Here is a 19,575-nt window from a genome sequence, read left to right as displayed (position 1 = left end):
CTTTAAAATAAATAAATACATCTTAAAAAAAAAAAAAAGAATGAGGTTGAATGATACCTGCTGATGTGGAAAGGTAACCATAGGGTAGTGATCAGTGGAAAGAAAAAGTCACAACAATATAGTTTGGTGTGGTCTTATTTTTGTGTTTGTACAAGTCACATAGATTCTAATTTGTTCACAGTGGTTACGGTTGAGGGTAGAAGGGGGTGGAGAGGATGGAGGGAAGACGTCCACGTTCAACTTTATAACCTTCTAATACTATTTAAGTTTTCACAGAGCATGTTGTCTGTCTTAACAAATGAAGAAAAATGCTGTGGAAAACAAGGTCTCTTTCAAGTCAGCTTTCTAGGTGGAGAGAAGTTTCTCCACTATGAATTCCCATTCTGGACTTGGAAGCTGAGCTGACATTGGGAAACATTCAGTCGTGGAGATAACCAGTGACATGGTGATATTTGTCCCTCCTAGAGTGGTTTTCCCGCTTGTCTGCTGAGATCCGTCTGGACTCTGGGCGCCTCCATGCCATGGGCTGGGTATAATTTAGCTGCAGGGAATGGGGTGGTCTGTATCATCTCTGTTTCCATAAGGTACTTGCTATGGGCTGAAGGTGTATCACCCTCCCCCTGACATTCAGATGTTGAAACCACAGCCCCCAATGTAATGGTGTTGGGAGGTGGGGCCTTTGGGAGATGATTAGGGTCCCCATGATGGGATTAGGGCCCTTACAAATAAAGAGGCTTTCTGTGTGTATGCCCCCAGGAAGGCCATGTGAGGACATACGGAGGAAGAGGTCCTGACCAAGAACCTGATCATGGACCTCTGGCCTTCAGAACTGTGAGAAGTACATGTTTCCCATTTAGGCCGTCCAGTGTATGGTTGTTGAGGGGGTCATTAAGAGGGCGCGACTGCCAGCTGACCCTCTAACTGACCCCAGGCAATCGGAGGCTCCTCAGCCCTCCGTTGTCCTTGGAATGTAGGTTCCGCCTGACTTCTCTGTTTCGGAAGGTGCTCAAGTACACAGCCTTGACGTGGTGGTGTGGTGTTGAGACCACCCGCACAGCGGACAGCCCTGCATGCAGTGAAGGCCTCCATACAAACTCTTAAGATTCTGGCAGGTGGGTGTGGAGACCTCCTCATCTTGCAGCCACCCAAGATAAGCCTTGTAAGTTAAGTTCCCTTGCCTATTACCCCTGCCACCTGCCCATTTGGGGTGGCTTGCCTCTCTCTCCGGTCTCGCTCTGCCGTCTGTATATGGAGGCCAGTTCCATTTTGTACCGGTGAGCTCACAAGGGGCTTGTAAACCAACAGTGGTGTTCTGTGTGCCACCTGAGCAGCCACAGGCGGTCCCCAGAGCACGGCGAGGGCAGCGTTAGCCGGGACATTCAGGTCTGCACAGCTGGGAGCTGGTGTCCTGCCTGCCCCGGTTACCAAAGATGAGACTGTGTCATTCGAGGACCATGTTCCGTGTACTCCCCAGTGCGGATTTAGCAGGCTTTGCTGCTTGGGGTGGGAGTGAGGGGCGCAGTCTGGGGTAAACCGCCCAGACGGCCAGCGGTAGGAGCTTTCCTTTTGCTGCTGCTTTGTGACTTCAGGACTTGTGAGTCCCCACATGGAAAGCAGCAGGGCTCCTTTGAACCCCAGGCAGAGTCCAACTTTTATGGCCTTGTTTTGATCCTGTGGCATTCAACTATAAAATCCTGCCCAATTAATCAGCCGGGGCCCATACCATCTGGCCATGTTTGTACCAACTCTGGTGACAAAACATCTGTTTCACTGATGAACAGTTGAGATATACTCCGGGCCTCAGTTGGACTTGTATCCGTTTCAGGAAGTAGACTTAATATCTATGAGTGGGAACTTAACGTTGACAGAAACATATCATTCTTGGAACCGTATGTGAGACTGTATGTCCTGCCACGTTGTAGCTGTGACCAGTTAGAGGAGTTCTCCATGCTTTGGGTTCTTCATCTGGGAAGCAGCGCTGACCGTAGCTCCCACGTAGGGCGGTTGTGGGACCGACTTACTACCTGGAATACACTTAAAATACTGCTGGGTCCCTGGGAGCATTTGGTAAGTGCTAGCGAGCACTGCTATTCGCAGCCTCCTTTTGCAGAGAGGTTCCGAGAGGTCAGGTGACTTGCTCAAGGTCACCCGACTAGAAAGCCGCAGAGTTAGGTCATTCCCCTGCAGTACCCTGCCTCCCCAGCCCCGAAGGAGAACAGAAAGTAGAAAACAGTGTCTGTTTTTAACAAAGAGTATTTGACCTCGAGGTTTTGGTGCCTTCCACCACCCACCTTAGGAAGTTACGTTAAGAGCTCACATGAACGCCGACTGGTGCAGGTTGACTTTCCAGGGCCGGTGGGCAGGCTGGCAGCTAGGCTGGCCATGAGAAAGGTCCTGGAGTGGAGACAGTCCCCACCCGCACCCAATCCCTCACACACACGTTTGTTTATACACTAATAGACCATCTTTCATACGTCTGCGTGTTTCGAATCCTGGCTTCCAAGCAGTTCCCCCTAACCTCTCTCAGCTTGTTTCCTCATCTTAAAAATAGGCATACAAATATACAGCTCGTGGGTTTGTCATGAAAATTATAAAGCCCCCACAGAATATGCTTGCACATAGTAGATACTCAACAAATGGTAACTGTCATTACTAGATGGGATTATTTTAAAAACACGTTTAATGGTAAATCTTGCCTTCCAAGATGCGTTTTACAGCTGAGAGAAGTCAGAACCACACAGGGTCACTGACACAGCTGGGAGCATTAGTGAGGCGGGAGCCCACGATCCCCGTTGCAGCTCATGTCTCCAGGTCCTCTTGACTGCACTAGATTCCTGGCTGGTCTCTCGGCTGCCCCGTTCTTCACAGGAGCGCTCAGCATGGTGGGTGACCCCCTGCTCCCAGCCTGCGGCACCTGAGCCACAGAGTGGAAATGCCGTGCCTCTCGGCAGAGCGTGGAAGGCCCTCCACAGCCGAGCCCTGCCTGTTTCTTTGGTCCGGTCTCTGGCTCTGGACTCTCTGTGATCACGCCACAGAATGCTTGCCCTCACCTCGCCTTCATGCCCCCAGTTGGCTTTGCTCTGGGTCTGGACTGCCTCCTATCCCTCCTCAGAGTCACTGGAGCAGTTCCTGCTTGATCTTGAAGATGGAACTCAGGGACTTAACTTCCACCCCAACTTGGGGCCTGCCCTTTGTGCCTCTACAGCATCTAGGGTCCGCTCTTATTCCAGACCCTATGCTGGCTTGCTGTGACCCCTGCCCCGCCAGAAGACGGGCTGAGTGTAAGGACCATGCCTTGTCCACCCCTGTGGCCCTGTCACATGGTAAGTCCTCGACGAGCCGTGGTGAGGTTAATGGCCTCACAGTGCTTCCTGAGCCCAAGGCGGGCTTGCGTGCAGAGTGATCGCCCAAGACATCCCTAAGCTGTGTAGAAGAGGTGCTTAATACGTACTTGTCAAGCAGTGACTTAACAAAACTGTTTCCAACCCCAAAAAGGCCACGTTCAAGCTCATGTTTCCATTATAAATTTTTTTTAATTAAGAATACTGATTAACACAGGAAACAGATTTAATTCACAGAATTGTGCATATGGTCATCAGTTACATTGTGACATGTTAATTTCTTTTATCATTTACTGGCACTGTCAACAGAATACTGTAAACAAGATCACTTTGAACGCGTAAGTCGGCGGTGCTCCCTAGCTATGGTTCTCTACCACGAGCTGATATATGTATGTGTGTATATATATATATATATATGTATATATATATATGTATAGAGATAGGTATAGATATACAGGTATATTAACGTTGTGCACAATTTTGCATGGTTACTGAGTGTCAGTAAAAATTATAAAAAAACACCATTTATAATAAAAGTGAGGATGTGCTAAGACTTGCTATTACACGACCTTGTTTTCTGTAAAAGTGACAAGACTTGCTAGAGACAGTTACTAAAGTCTATGGCACTGACGGGAGATGGATTCATTCCCAGACTGTTGGCCACAGAAGCACTCCGCGGGCCCCACCCTTGTCAGCCACCTGTTGGCTGGGCTCCCCGTTTTTACCCACCTCTCCCCTACAATCTTGAGCCCTGCCGAGAGTCTTTCCTTGAAATTCTTCCAGCTATACCCCCACCCCCAAAAGAGGATGCCTCAGGAACTCATGTGATGCCCTGAGCCAACAAGAACGTGTTGATAAATGGCTTAAAAAGTTTCACGAGAAGTAACTTTCCTTGGTAAGGAGTGAATAAGTCTGGAAATGACCTTCCAGGTAAAACAATTTCATTTCTCTATGATTGCCCCGTGGGAGAGAACAAAATATTTATAGCCACTCTCTCCACCGAAGAGAGTCGAGTTTCTGGTTGCGCTCTGGCTTGAAAACCTTTTGGACTCTGGGAACCTTACCGAATGTTTGCATCCAATGCTAAACTTCTCCAGAGAAAGCACACTTATGCCAATAAATGAATTATGGTTCGGGTTGCATCTGGCTTGTTTGTTAAATAAGGCCTTGAATCTCGGGATATTGCCTGTGGAATCTGGATCCCCAGTGGAAGGTGTGAAACTGTGAACTGATGTGTCTTTGAACGTGCTGTCCCCATTTCTGTGACACTCCTCGCCTTGTCTGCTTGGAGAACTCTTGCTCATTCTACCAAACCCTGCTCTAGTGTTACTTTCTCCCCAAAATCTCCTGAGCCTGCCTGGCACTCCCTCTGATTTCCTGACGTTCCCATACACCTGTCACAGCACTTGCCACTCGGCTTGCTGGTTGAAGAGTCTGTTGTCCCTGATGCAATGTGAGTCCCTTCGCAGCAGGGACCATGTTGTATTCCTAGTGCTTATTTAGCGCTGGGACTGGGACAGGGGAGGGACTTAGTGAAAGTTCCATGAAGGAATGAGAGAATAAACAGATGAACATACGAATGAGTGGAACCCTGCACAGAGAGGGGGGCAGACATCTCCGTTCAGCTGGCAGAGCAAACAGTGACACTGACACCGACACAAGTCCTTCTGAGAAGCAACGGCGAGCACAGACTGCGAGATGCAGCGTGTGCCAGAATCCATGCATCTGGCTGCGTCTGTTAAACATGAAACATGCTAGTGCCTTTCCTTCTCTACACACAGAGGTTGAGGACCATGTGGAAGCAGAAAAGAAAAAGAAACCACCACCAGTCTGAGGTCTTTGGATGATTAGATATTAGAAGCGCCAAGTGCTGAACTGAAAACCTTGCTGTGTCCGGCTCCCGAGACAGCCGAGCAGCCAGCGGGAGGCCGAGCGCTTCCCTCGGGGCAGGTGTGCAGCCCGGCCTCCCGGGTTTGCCTGCTAAACGCCAGTCCACTGCTGTGGGACAACCAGAGGCTCTTTGTAGGAGCATCAAAAGTCAGATCGGTTCCAAGAATGTCTCGCCTCCAGAAGAGGCCCCTTAGCCTCCACCACCATCCAGCTAAGCATTTAACTCTCATCGGCCTGGTAACTACCTCCTCCGTGTCGGGAAAATCTCTAATCTGGAGTGGCAAGTACAAGGAAACCACCTTGAACTATCAGGCCGTCTTGCCGCTCTGGCGCCTTGAGTTCGTGGTGCTTCCCTCAAGAAGGAATCTAGTTCAGCAACTCATTCCCTGTGCTGGAGCAGAGGCGGATGGGAAGTTAGAGAAAGAGCCCCTGGGGCGAGGGGTCATGGGTCAGACCCCAGATGCCCAGGGAAACAGGAGGAGGTGGCTCTGCTGTCCCAGGCCCTGGGCTTCCGCTCCTGGGCGACTGGCTTGTGCTTCTGACCTTTTGGCTCCTGTGTGTCCCCGTGAATGCTCAGGCTGCCGCTTCCCCCCCACAGAGGACTGGGATGACATTTAACAGAGGGGACAGAGTTGGAGGAATGGAGGGTGGCAAGTAAGAAGTGCCGGTGATGCCACCCAGAGAGTCTCCAAGGCCCAGCCCTGTCAAGGACAGAATTCACAGTTTAGAGGATCCCCAGATGCACTGAGTGGAGCAGCCCTAGTCGCCAGGAGGCCACAGGACCCCTTCCCACACTGCAAGCTCCAGCCTAATATTCCTACTATCCTCCCTTTGAGTGACCTGTCCTTTGCTGAACTGTGCACGGGACCTGCTCAGAGCTCCAGGGCCAGGTGGGAGGGGGAGAGCGAGTCTGTCTTCATTGGGCAAGGTGGCCCGCATCCTCCATCACAGAATATGGCACTTGAGAGGGACCGGAACCCGGGAGTCCCAGCCACCAATCCCAAGAGCAGCTGTCATTTCCTTGCCTGGCTTCCAAAGAAACTGTTGGGGTCAAGGTGGGCACATATATGGCCAGAACCCTCATGGCCCTGCCGAAGACAATGTCCAGGGCTTACGCAGATTTTCTGGGCTTAGACCCATGTGCGTCATTGGCTCTGCAGGGAGGAAAATCAAAACCAGCCCCTCCCGCCCGTCCCCTCCCCCCAAGCCACCACAAACATCCCTCCCCACAAAGAACCCTTCAGTTTACGCATTCGCCTCTGATACTTTAAGTGAAAACATGAATTAGGCAAACTAATCAATTTGACAACAGTTGAGATCGGGGCTTTCTCAGAGCGTAGTGGAAATGGCTTCTTTACTTGAAGTCAGCTAAGATGTCGCTGAAAATATTGAGGAACAGGTGTGCGTGGTGATCTCTGAAGACCAGAGTGGGGCGGAACCGAATGGATTTGTCCCCGCAGCCTCCCAACACCACGCCTGAAAGCAGAGGCAGGAGGGGGGTCAGCGGCCTGGACACAGAGCCACGCCGTGGGAGGGGGGGCTGCACGCGGCGCATCTTCCTTCTGTCCAGCTTCCGTCTGTCCTTCCACCCACCTTGCCGGCCGTTCTCTCTCTCTCTCTCTCCCTCCCACCTCGAATACCTGTTCTGCTGCCCCTGAACCAGGCCCGCTGAGACCTGCCTTCCAGAAACTCGTGGTGGGGTCAGGAAGGAAAGAAGCAAACACAGAAATGATGGAGTGCGGGCAGGCCGGCAGCAGGTGCGAGGGGCAGAGCTGTCACCAGGGTGGGTCAGGCCTGCTGATTTTAAAGGGTATCTTCACCACTAACTCGCCAGGTGTCCTGCTCAAGGTCTTGTCACACCCCCAAAACTCAGCTTTCTCATGTTAAAGAGGATTCTGAGATGGAGGAGGGAAGGGGCCGAGTCTATGCTTGACCCATCTCAGGCCCTCTGATCACACACTTTGACCCCCCTGAGCCTCTCCCGTGGCATCCCATAGCTCTGGAAGAAGCCCGGACTCGTGAACAGGCTCCACAGGCCAACATAATGTGCACCTCACACTCTGTTCTAGAGGCTTCCCCACTCTGTAGGCTCCATCCAGCCTCAGGTAATTGCACACATCCCTCCCTCTGCCCGAATGCCCTTCCCCAACTTCAGACATGATCAACCCCAGCTCACCTGGTTGGACTTAAGGTAAAATGCCTCTTCCTCAAGGAAGCCTTCCCTGATTTCCTGGTCTTGACACACACACCCCACTCCCGGCTATTCCATCCTTAGCCCCTTTTCTTCCTTTCTAGGATGCAGACTGCAACCCATGGTTTATGAAACGCTATCTCACACGTCGCCTTCCTGCTAGACCGTGAGCTCCTTGAAGGAAGGGCCCTGATGGTCTAGTTCCTTTACCATCTCAATTCTCTCCTCCGTTGATGCAACTCACCTTCTCAGTGAATATCGAGTGAATGAATAAGGAAATCCCACTGGCCACTTCCCCTTCTTTTGAGAAAGAGCACTCAGACTGTTTTCAGCCCCTCGAGCCCCCTACTGCCTCACGCCCTGCAGTGCACCCTCCCCAGGTGACCTGGGTCCCTGATGCAGCTTGGCTTCCGGTCCTGTTCACATACCTTTGTTTCTGGCCATTAAAATGAGTTTATTCCGTATGGTTTCATCGGGAGTGTCGAAGGAGCAAAAGGTGCCTCGTCCTCTCACTCTGCTGATGAACTGGGGGTACCGGGCCTGCAATGGGGGGAAAAGGCTGCGTCAAAGCCCGTCACCTGGGCAGCAGCCAGGCTGTGGCTGAAGCGCCTCACGTGCCCTCCAGGGTCTGGCTTTCAGGCCTCTGCAGGTCTGGCAGGACGGCTGTGGGGCTACAGGCTCTGGCTCTGTACACATCCAGTCCTGAGTCCAAAACCCACTCTGCCTCTCTCTCCTGATGCAACCTGGGGTCAGTCACGTAAGTGGCCCATGCCTCAGTTTCCTCTTCTGTAAACCGAAGGATGTAAATGCTCTTGCCCACCATGGGCCGTGGTTGGAATTTAGCGGCACAAGATTTCTATGTCAGGCTTAGAGCCTGGCACTCGGCAGGTGCTCAGAAGACGTTAGCCATCTTTATCAGCGCTTCCTCTAGAAAAGCTGAGATTCTGGTAGGAGAGGACACTCATACTCACTCCGGGCTCCGAGACTGGGTACTGGGTTGAACAGTGCTCCCCTCCCCAAATTCATGTCCACCTGGAACCTGTGAATGTGACCTTACTTTGAAGTAGAGTCTTTGCCAATGCAAATAGGTTAAAAGGAGGTCACACTGGATCAGGGTGGCTCTAACTCCAAGGACTGGCGTCCTTACAGGAGGGAGACCTGGACAGAGATGCAGGCATATGGGAACAATGGGGGCAGAGGCTGGAATGAGCACCCACAAGCCAGAGGACACCCAGGATTGCTGGCAGCCACCAGAAGCCGGGAGAGGTGTGGGGTGGGTTCTCCCTCTGCGCCTCTGGAGAGAATCACTATGTATCCCGCTATCTGGATTTCGGACTTCTGGTCTCCAGAATGGTAAGAGAACCATTTCTTGTTTTAAACCACCCAGCTTGTGGCCATTTGTTCCAGCAGCCTGAGGAAGCTACTGCAGTCATTCGGTGTGGAAGATCTTGGTTCTTCTCCACTCCATCATTCATGCGAAGGAAAGGACAATCAGCAGGGCTTGCATAGCCCCAAATAATCTCAGGGCAGTTAAGCATCCCAGTCTTGATCTGAGCTCAGGTCATGATGTCAGGGTCATGGGATCGATTCTCCTTCTCCCTCTGCCCCTCCCCCTGCCCATACACTCTCTCACTCTCTCTCAAATAAATAAATAAGTCTTAAAAATCATAATCTCAGGGCAGTTGGGGCAGAGCCGAGGGGCAAGTGTCATCTCATTGGTGGAAAGTGGAGATAAAGCCACATTCTGGTGGTAATAAGGGCCCCTATGTGTGCCAGGCACTTACATGCACGGTCTTGAATCCTAACTCCACCAGCAGAGGAGGGCCCATTTGGTTTCCACAGGTGGGGAAACTGAGGCTTGCAAGTCAGTGCAGCACTTCCTCTGCTTGTTCGGGCACCTGCTGACTGGCTGGAGGGTCTCAGCTGTTCTAATAGCCACATTTTACCCCTTCAGTGTCTGGGCCACCTGGGTGCCCCCAGAACATGGACTTTGCAGTCCACTAGAATCAGGTTCCAACCCCAGGGGTGCCATATGGAAACTGTGTCACTTTGGACAAGCTAATGATCCCTCCATGCCTCAGTTCCCTCATCTGTAAAATTGGGATAGTAACAGTGGCTACACTCACAGTATCCCTGCTGGACTTCACCCCATGGGCGTCTGAGAGCCCACTCCTGGCCGGGCGTGCAGCAGGCTCTCAATAATGGAAGCTGTTACCACTACTGCGTGACCGCCCCTTCCCCACCACCCCTGCCATCAGCCCTTGGTGTTCTGCTCAGGTCATGGGCGACTGGACCCTCCAGATCCTGGCAGAAGGGCTCTTTGTGACCGTCAGCTGGAGAGGGTCAGCTGACCTCCAGCTCAGGCACTGAAGGCGCTCCCGGTGGCCCCGCCCCGTCTGGCACAGTCCCTGTGCACATGTGTGTTGGGCAGGGGAAGGTGTCGGGCAGGGAGCACAATATAACAAAGACAAGCCACGATAACCGAGAGCTGTGCTGTCCCACGAGCACCCACGCGTGGCCTGAGATGTGGCAAGTGCAAGTGGAGCCATGCTGTCGTGTAAGGTCCAGGGTGGGTTTCCAAGTCTTAGTGAGAGAAAACGAAATCGTGACTATTTTCTGTGTTGACGGTAGGCTGAAATCATGGATGCAATGGGTTAACGTAAAATACATTATTACTAACTTCACCTCCTTCCTTTTTACTGTTGGTCTGCTTTAAAATTGCTTCTGTGGCTTGGCCCGCTGGAGCGTGATGCTGTGGAGTGGTACATGTGAGAGGATAGGAGGGACGAGGTGACAGGTCGGGGGTAATGAGAGTGGGGCGTGTTGGTGAGGCTTCCCAGACGACGGATGCCTGAACTTAAGAGAGCCAGGGACTGGGAGTGGGGGAGGGACAGACCCTCCAGAAACGGAGAGCTCGGATGTTGCCCTGGGGGTGGTGGGGGGCCACGGCTGGGGGTCCGGGAGGGGTACCTGGAGGTCCAGCAGCCCCGTCAGCAGGGCCTTCCCGGCGTGCGCTGCGTTGCTCAGCAGGTCCTCCCGCTTGATGATGTTGATGACCTCGGCCAGCAGCAGGTTCTTGGACGGGTCCCCCAGCCAGGTGTTAAAGATCCGGTACGGCTGGAACGAGGCACTGGGTGTCGGAAGGCTTCACATACAGGCACACCCTGGAGGGTCCTGCTTCCCTCAGACACACTTGTGCCTCCTTAAGAGGAGAGAACTAGCCCAGCAAGCATCTACCAAGGCCAGGGAAGGTAACGCACGGCATCTCACTGAATTCTTTCTGAAACAACCACCCTCTAGCTAGGTGCTACTGTTAGGGAGACCCAGTTGGCCCATGCCCTGGACAATCCCTCAGTTCTGGGGCAACCACGACAGTTGGCCCTTAACTACTATAATCCTCATTTTATAGAAGAAAAGCCAAGGTTCTGAGAGGTTAAGTGATTTGTCCTGGAAAATAGAGGTGGTGGGGTCAGGAGTGGATTGATGGCAGTCTACCTCACAATGACCACTGATTTATTTCTCCATGAATTATTCAGGTGTCAGTGTGGCCAACTAAAACACACCTCCCAGCCTCCCTCACAGACAGGAGTGGCCGTGTGACCAGACCCGAGTCAAAGTATTAGAAATAGAAATGTGGGATTTCTCGGAAGGCTGCTTTATAAAGACAAGAAGGGGGCCACTTTGTCCTTTCTTCCTTTTTCCTTCCTACTGCTTAGAATTGATATGTGATGGCTGGAGCTCCAGCAGTGATTTTGGATCATGAGGCAATCTTGAGGGTGGAAAGCACATACAGGAATAGCGGAAGAAAAGATCCCCTGATAACTGTGTGTGTGTATGAGAATCCCTATGTATATCTGGCAGTACAGTGTCATGGTTTAGAGCATGAGCGCCTCGTTTGAAACCTGGCTTTGTCACTTAACAGGCTGTGTGACCTTGGGCAACTTACTTAACCTCTCTGTGCCTCATTCTTCATTGGTAAAATAGGAGAGAAAAATAACACCTACTTGGTTAGATTGTTGTAAGGATGAAAAGGACATGAGAACTGCTTAGAACTGGGCCAGGCAGAGTAAATGCTCAGTTCACAGCAGTGGCTATTAAGATTATCATATGGACCCACAGAAATCAGGAGACTGACAGCAGGCTTCAAGGAAGTTGCCCTGCACAGAGCTGGAGAGTTGGGTGATCATAACCACTGGCTAATTACATTGGTAAGAAGTGGGTGTCAGGGGCCCTCTGTGATCTGGTGGGTGTCCGCTCAGCTCCAGGTTTGGAGAAAGGAGTGATGGTGAGCCCGGGGAGGGCGGGTGGCTACTCACAGCATTAGGCCTGAACTCTTCCTTGTGGAAGAAGCCCCCGGTCATCATCTTCTTGCTGAAGGTCATCACGTCCACAGGGTCGGCCAAACCCCAGTGCTCATGGGCCCAGAACTTGCCAGTGCAGCCCCCTCCCGTCTGGACCTCATCCACCAAGAAAGCACAGCCGTGCTGGCCGAGATGGGAGAGAAGGAGCAGATCAACACCCACTACCGTCAGCCAGCATCCAGCCAGAGACACACTGCCTTCTGGTCTGTGAACCAAACCCCTGTTCCTGGGCCTTGGAAAGCAGCTCCGTCGGAGCTGGAACAGGACTGTAATATCGAGTATGCCCTCTGCCTACACACAGCGATGCTGCATTCAGCTTCAGGCCCCGAGCGAGTAAGCGGACTCTGAGGGCCAGCGGTCCCAGCAGAGAGGCCCAGAGCTGCCTCCCAGGCTCCAGCTGTCCTGCCTGCCAGTTCCGCTCACCACCCCGACTGCTAGTTACTGAGCATTGGTGTTGAGAGCAGCTCCTGTCTTACTGGTTGCATGTGCCAATTGCACGTGCATGCGGTATTAAACACATGATACTCGTCTGGAGTCTGCTCATTCTGCATCTGTTGAGTGTGGACCACACTGGGCTGAAATATGAGGTGGGGTCTGGAGAGAGAAAAGGAGGCAGCTGAGGCCTTCCCAGGCATCCCTGGATTGGGAAAGTCCCTGACTAACATGGCACGGTGGAGGCTGATTCTGCAGTGACATTTTAGGGAGAAACTCCTGGCCTTGCCCCTGCCTCCAGCACCTCTACCCATGAGGCCACCAGGCAGCCTCTGACCCTCTGGACACACGCGAGGACCCCAGAGCTAACGGTTTGCTCTGGAGAACCAGCTGGAGAGGCTCATGGCCCTGACCAGCCCTGGCCCCATGCACTGACCTTCCTGGAGATGTCTCTCAGCTTCCGGAAGAAGTCGTCGGATGCGTGGTTGTCTCCACCCTCAGACTGGATGGGCTCCACGATGATCCCGGCCACCGTCTTTTTCTTTTTTCGATATTTCACAATCAGATCCTCCACCTGCAATCCCAGGGGGCAAGTAACAGTGGTTGGCGGAAGCCCTAGTAGGGCAGCATCCGCGGATGGGCAGGTGGTCCCCCCCGCACCACCGCCCTGCCCCAAGTGATGCCAAACGTGTTCGTGTGCACTGCCGGTGAAGACTGTGGCATCCATTCAGACCCGCTTGTGTGGGTGGGAACGTGCCCTACTTGGGCCTGGTGTTAGCACCTGTGGGGGTGAAACTAAGGACTCAGGCCACAGAGGGACTGAATGAGACCGCCCGGCCCAGGTCCGGCATATGGGAAGGGGTTGCAGCCGCTGCTGCTAGTATGTACTATGGCTCCTGTATCGTTAGTGTGATGTTACTGGTGGGACAGTCCTTTCTGTGCAGAATCTCAGATACGCATTTGTTTAAAAAATGGTGATTTCTAAAAAAACTGCAATTACATATTTAACTAACTATTTCTATTGGACAGGGCTGTACTGGACTCCATTCTCATCTTTTCTCTTTGCCACTAAGTACCCAGCACCTAGCACCTTGCTTCTCACGCAGTCTGAGTTAATTATTAACTGATCAAAAAGGATGACGTGTCTAAGAGGCAAACCAGCCTCATCTGAGCTCAGATTCCAGCCTGAAGAGTTTCCAGTGTCTTTTCCCCAGCGAAGACTCCTTCCAGAGTCTAACGTGGAACGCCGGTATGTGGAACAGATCGAAGGAGGGCTGCTGGTTGCAGCGGAGGCGTGGCAATAGGGGACTGCCCGTCCTCAGTCCCTCCCCTGCCCTCGCTGCAACCCCAGAGCCGCCCTAGGACTTGGGAGAAGGCTGAAAAGCAGTGGACAGGGTCCTAGGCATCCACTTTTTCTCTGGGCTGCCCCATATTCTCATAAAGCCTCTCTTGTTCTGGAGTCAGCAAAGCTTGCCCCCAAAGAAACTTAAACGATTCAGAAATCAGTACGAGGAACAGGGTGATGGATGCCAGGAGGCAAAATCAAGGTGTCCCCTTACTTTTCCTGGTGTGGAACATGTGGGACATGAGGCCCTTCTGTCCTGAAGTCCGTCCCAAGGACCACCACGCAGGTCCCAGACGAACTCTGCGCTCCTCTCTCCCAGGGGGGAAGGAGACGGGGCAGTGTTACCTCTTCCAGACAGCGGGCTTCTTCCTGCTGGTTCTCTTTCACAAACTCTTCCAGAGGGTATTTCAGTCGTGGGAACGGTGCAATGGGCCAGTCGAAAGAAGGGATGTCGATCTTGTGAATAGCTTTGGAGTGCGTGGTGGCTAAGCATCCTAGGCCAGCAAAACAGAAGGCGGTTGGGCTTGGGAAAGCAGGAGGGACAGTCTTTGAAAAGGAGACCACGGGCAATTCAGGCCACGTCTTCCAACACCCAGGGAGGCCTGCTGCCTGGAGTTCGTCTGACACCCTGATGCTGAAGCAGAACCCGTGTGCGTGCATGCACGTGTGAGTGCGTGTGTACATGTGCGTGTGTGCGCGTGTGCGTGTGCACTTTGCTTTCTATTCGTCACAGGCTCAGCACAGGCTTTGAAGCCACGGAGCCAGGGTTTGAATGCTGGCTGTGGCACTGGCCGGCCTTGGCATGCTCCTTCCGTGCCGAGCCTTGATCTCCACGTCTGCAAAGGGGGAATGACAATTCCCCCTCTGCAGAGAACGGTGTGGAGTCAGTGAGACACTACGTGAAAACGGCCAAGGCAGGATCTAAGGCGACCGTCACTGCGGTTGCTGCTGTTACTCGAAGTTTAACTGCCGCTGGGGGATCACACTGGTCCCTCCTTACCCATGGTCCTCCCGTGGAACGCGCCCATGAAGGAGAGGATGCTGTACTCGGGGCAGCCAGGGGCCTAGGACCAAGAAACAGTGGTGGTCAGTCACAGTTGTAGGGCTGGGGGACCGTACTGTTGCCCCCGCACACCTAGAGGAACACACACGTCTGTAAAAAGAACCTCAGTCCCTTCTCAGGACCAAGTGACAGACTGAGTTAAGGCCTGCATCCAGCCCACAGACGTTCTGTTCAGCCCTTAAAGTAAAAATGTTTCCAATCAAGAGATTTCATATAAGTATCTAAACTTCTGGCTTCTTACAAGTTCTGCATTACCTGGGCCCATTTTCTTCTCGTGGCCACAGCATGTGGCCAAGCCTAAAGGCTGGGCCAGCACGCCGCCTCGGGCCCAACACCTGCCTTAGGCCTTGTCACCTGCTGGGCTGCTGCAGCTTTTGAGTTTCGAATCCTGGGCTTCCACTGCTCCCGTGGAACAGGTGTCTCCTGGGACACGAGGCTGGATTAGGCATCTCACCGGAAGTGCTCCAGGCCTTTGGAAGGGGTCTGTGGGGCTGGGGCCGAAGTGGCAGGCTCTTCCAATGGAGGCTGCCCCTGGGCTCAGGAGGGGTGCAGGAACTCCCACCTGGACAGCACAGCGGCCTTGTTTCCTGACCCCCCCCCACCCCTGGGCCAGACGCGTTTCCAGCTCCAGGCAGACTACTGGGGACCCAAAGTTGCTGGGAGGCTCACATCAACGTTTTCTTGGGCTGGCTGATCTCCTCCAGGTCCCTGAGAGCCCTGGGGAAAAGCATCCTCCCACCCCATCCCCCAAGCAAACTCTGGAATACCCTCCTGTCACTTTCTTTCCTTGTTTGTCCCAATGCAGCCACTAAACCGGAGCAACGGGATCTACAAATGTCGACGGAACAAGACGTCCGTGGGGGTCAGGTGAGGAGGGAGGGCATGGTCCACTGTTTTTAAAGACCAGAAGGAAAAAGAAAATGCTTAAGTTTATGTAGGTTTGTATGAATAGAGAGAAAGGGGTGGATTGGGGGAAAAAAATTTAAGGAAGCATGAAAAGAAACTGAAAACAATCTTACCACCCAGAGGCAACCCACTGGAAACATATTAGCAGGGTTTCTTCCAGTCATGTCCCGTGTATTTATTTACATGGTTGACAGCACAGTGTCCATACCATTTACATTCCACTGTTTTCACTCAATCACAGCACGCGTGTCTCCAGGCCAAGAGAAACCCTTTGTGACTGTTTTTGTAGAATCTTGTGGATGTATGCAGGGGGTCATTGAGTTCAGTGGCTCTTGATTTTTTTTTTTTTTTTTTTTTTTTAATAGCGGTAGACACCTCTGTCTAAATCACGGAATGCAGGAAGACGGGCCTGCTCTGGTTGAAGCTGGCTGGGGAACTTGGGACCTACCCAACTGGTTCTCCTTGTGCCCCCATCCGCACACCTTACCTCCAACACTGGCCTCCTTGGCACCTCTGTGGACCACTGGGGTTCCATTTGGAACCCCTACACGTCATTCCCCTTTCCCTGTTACTGGATACATAGCTGGTTCCCAATCTTTCCTGGTTATCAAGACTGTAAGTGCCAATGGGTTAAACGCCCTTGTACGTGCATTTATGCTGACATTTTGGATGATTCTGGAGAGTATATTAAAGGCTCCTCAGACAAATTCGGGCAGCTGTCCTGGGAAACTGATGAATGCCAGTCAGGAAGGGCTCCACTCAGCCTTGACGCCAGGGGAATGGACCAGGGAGTGGGAACGCTTGGAAACCCCTGTGTAGGGATGCAATGTCTGTGTCCCTCCCAAATATCCATGTGGAAGCCCTCACCCCCAATGTGATGGTGTTTGGAGGAAGGGCCTTTGGGAGGTGATCAGGGTTGGATAAGATCATAGGGTGGGGGCCTGGTGAGCGGGTTGGTGCCCTTAAGGAAGAGACCCCAGAGTGCCTGCTCTCTCCTGGACATGTGAGGACATGGTGAGAAGGCATTGTCCAGAGGCCATGCAGAGAGCCTGGCCCAGGGAATGGAACTGACCTTGACCTTGGACTCCAGCCTCCCAACTGTGAGAAAATACATCTGTTGTGTAAGCCGTCCAGCCTATGTGTGGAATTTCGTTATGGGTGCAGAGCTGCGTGAGACACCTCCTCCCTGAGAGGGCCAGGGTCCGTGAGCCAGCAGCAGCTGGAGGGGCCGGGGCAGAAGGGCCCACTGCGCTTACCTGGTTGATCATGCACGTCTCCAGCTCCTCTTTGGAGAAACCCGTTTGACCCCTCTCCTTGCTCTGACAAAACAGAACAGGCAAAATCTCAGAGATTCCCCGGGGCGGAGGGGCTTCCACACCGCACTCAGACCCATGTTCAGTTCGGGTCCCTAGCGAGTGCTTTCTCCCGGCTGATCTATACCCCGACCGGCCCCCCGGGATGTACTAAGGCATGAGGCTGTTCGGTGTGCTCGCAACAGCATAAGGAGAGGAACACGCAGGTGCATTGTTGTTCTGACAGCAACACCTGAGAGCTGCTGAGATGGCGAACGTGATGCCAATGAAAACCAGTGTAATGACATCAGGTGACCGGGCTCTTGGCACCACCCCCCGTGGGATGCTTGGGAAGCCCCGTCCAGGCAGTGGCCCTCTCTGGATTTTAACCGTGGTCACTGATGTTCAGTACTCCGGCCAGGTGGGATGCACAGCTGGACAAGGGGCGAGTGTGTGGCTGGGGGCTGGTGAGCCTGTGCGTGCGTGCGTGTGTGTGTGCGCGCGCGTGCTCATGCCCCAAACCTCACCCGGTACCACATGAAGATTGTCTTAAAGGCATTTTCGTTGGAGCACGAGCCGCAGGACATGGTGATGAGCTGGGACATCCCTTTGGGAGCCACCTGCAGGGGGAGAAACAGCTGTGGCCTCAGCTCCATCTTGACTCCCATGTGGCCCTAAGCTGGCGCGGAGCCTCCACAGGGGCCCATGCTGGGCACTGGGGGCTGTGGGGCACTGGGAGGGATCCAGGAAGGTCCTGAGAGCAGCAGGACTGGGGGAGAGTGGAATTGGGTTCTTTCAGGGGGTGGTGGAGAAGCCCAGGAAAGCCCCAAGGCTGGAGGGCAGGGAGGAAAAAGCCACAAAGAAAAGCTCAGATTGTCCTGCCCAGCATACCCACCATCCCTGAGATGCCCACATTTTATGGGTGGGAAGCTGAGGTTCAGAATGACTAACACCGAAATATTGGGGGGGGGGGTGTGAATAATATGCAAAGCTCTGACTGTGGAACAAATATTAATTTCCCCTGGTTCCTTTTTCCTGCACACAAGGAATCCTGTTTGTTTTCTTCAAAAGGAAAATTAAAAATGCTCTTTGTGAAAGAAACCGCACAAGAGCAAGACTGAAGTAAAGTAGACACACCCCATCCTCAAATGTGTGGCTCTAGATCCTTTCCTCCCCCTGCTGGCACCCCTCCAAGAGATGGAACCGCCTCCCAGCAGGGCTGGAGGGTGGAGGCCCGTCCCAGCAGCGGTGGGCTGTTGCCGAGGACTCACCGAGAGCAAGGACTCCCGGAGCTTCTCCACGAAGTTCTCCGGAGGAAGGATTCCAAGGGCAGGTCTGTTGATGAATGTACTCTGCAGAAAGGCAGGAGACCGACAGTGACTTCTCAGCCCTGACTCCGCTCCCTGCAGACCAAGGACCACCCGAGAGCTTTTCACAGTGGGTGTGTTCAGAGAGGTGTTCCCTAGGTGCTGGGAACAGCCGACTTCCCTGCACTTTCAGAGAAATCCACTAGGGTTGCTCTATGTGTAAAAAAGTACCATGACGCTTCCTAGTTGTGATGTATTGCCCTGTAGTTCTAGAAGACGCTACCATTGAGGGAAGCTGGGAGAGGGTACACTGTGTACTTTTTTTTTTTTTTGCAACTTCCTGTCAATTAGAATTAAATTACAATTTTATAATTATAATTTTATAATTAAACTCTAATTATGATTTTTAAAACCCACCCATCATAATGGCTAAAAAACGGAGTGGACACTAGCAAGTACTAGGCGAGGGTGTGGAGCCACCAGGACCCTCGTTCACAGCTGGTGGGAACCTCCACTGGGACAGCCACTTTGGGAAGTGGTGTGGCCGTTTCTTACAATGTTGAACACACACACGCCCCGCCAATCAGCAATTCCTCTCCTAGGTATTTACCTCAGGGAAATGAAAGCACATGTCCACACGAGGACGTGAGTGTAAGTGAACATGTTCGGTGGCTTTTATTTTGATTTGCCAAAACCTGGAAGAAACGACCCGCATGTCCTTCTGCGGGGGAAGGATAAGTGAAGTGATCCCTGCACGCCAAGGAAAACCACTCAGTAACAGAACCAACCATCTACCGACACACACAGTAACGTGGAGGGACACGGAAGAATCTCAAAGTCACGATGCTGAGGGAAAGAACCCAGAATCAGAGAGGTACGCACCGCATGGTCCCCTTCACAGGACGTTCTGGAAAAGGCAAAACTAGAGGGACACACAGCAGCGCACGGTTGCCAGGGGCTGGGGTGGGATGGACTACACATGGGCTGGGGGAATGTCTGGGTGCTGAATTGTTCTGTGTCTGGGTTTTTAAATTCTCTGGTAACAGAGAATTGTCATCTGGCCTAAGGGACAGTCCCACACTCAGGGGGCCGCCTTCTTGAAGAAAACCAGCCCCTCCCTGCCTGATGGCTTCAAAACACAGGCATGCCCGCTAGCTGCCAACACAACAGGGCTGGAGGCACACACCGGGCCAGGGGTCCCAAATCTCCCCGCAGGCTGGTCTGCAGAGACTTGCTTCAGAGTGAGGATAAAGGAGGAAAGACGCCGACCGCAGGAGAAGTTTGGAACATGTGGGGTGAGGCTGTGTGCTCAGATGGAATAAGACTAGAGCCCTCTCCCCCTGGAGGTCCAGAGTGCCCCAGGCAGGGGTCGAGAAGGGTCCAGGGAGGGTCTGCACAATGGGTAAACAACGAGGTTGCCAGGAGGTGGATTTGGGTTTTAAAAAGG

General features: G+C 52.9%; 1 protein-coding gene across 1 annotated transcript in view; it reads right to left on the bottom strand.

The window, feature by feature from the left end:
* Positions 1-3,513: 3,513 nt before the first annotated feature.
* Positions 3,514-19,575, bottom strand: part of ABAT (4-aminobutyrate aminotransferase) — an 80,831-nt gene continuing 64,769 nt past the window's right edge. Inside the window, exons 7-16 of the mRNA XM_026520355.4 lie at positions 18,093-18,173; positions 17,349-17,441; positions 16,786-16,848; positions 14,561-14,624; positions 13,906-14,054; positions 12,652-12,789; positions 11,739-11,906; positions 10,393-10,539; positions 7,851-7,962; positions 3,514-6,707 (exon numbers count right to left, since the gene is read on the bottom strand). Of these exons, the coding sequence (XP_026376140.1) occupies positions 6,586-6,707; positions 7,851-7,962; positions 10,393-10,539; positions 11,739-11,906; positions 12,652-12,789; positions 13,906-14,054; positions 14,561-14,624; positions 16,786-16,848; positions 17,349-17,441; positions 18,093-18,173 (1,137 nt within the window). The 3' untranslated portion in view covers positions 3,514-6,585. The remainder of the gene's footprint in view (positions 6,708-7,850; positions 7,963-10,392; positions 10,540-11,738; positions 11,907-12,651; positions 12,790-13,905; positions 14,055-14,560; positions 14,625-16,785; positions 16,849-17,348; positions 17,442-18,092; positions 18,174-19,575) is intronic.

Source organism: Ursus arctos, unplaced genomic scaffold (assembly GCF_023065955.2).
Source record: "Ursus arctos isolate Adak ecotype North America unplaced genomic scaffold, UrsArc2.0 scaffold_2, whole genome shotgun sequence".
NCBI classification, from domain to species: domain Eukaryota; kingdom Metazoa; phylum Chordata; class Mammalia; order Carnivora; family Ursidae; genus Ursus; species Ursus arctos.
Note: the sequence above shows the minus strand (reverse complement) of the source record. Positions and strands in the feature narration are given on the sequence as shown.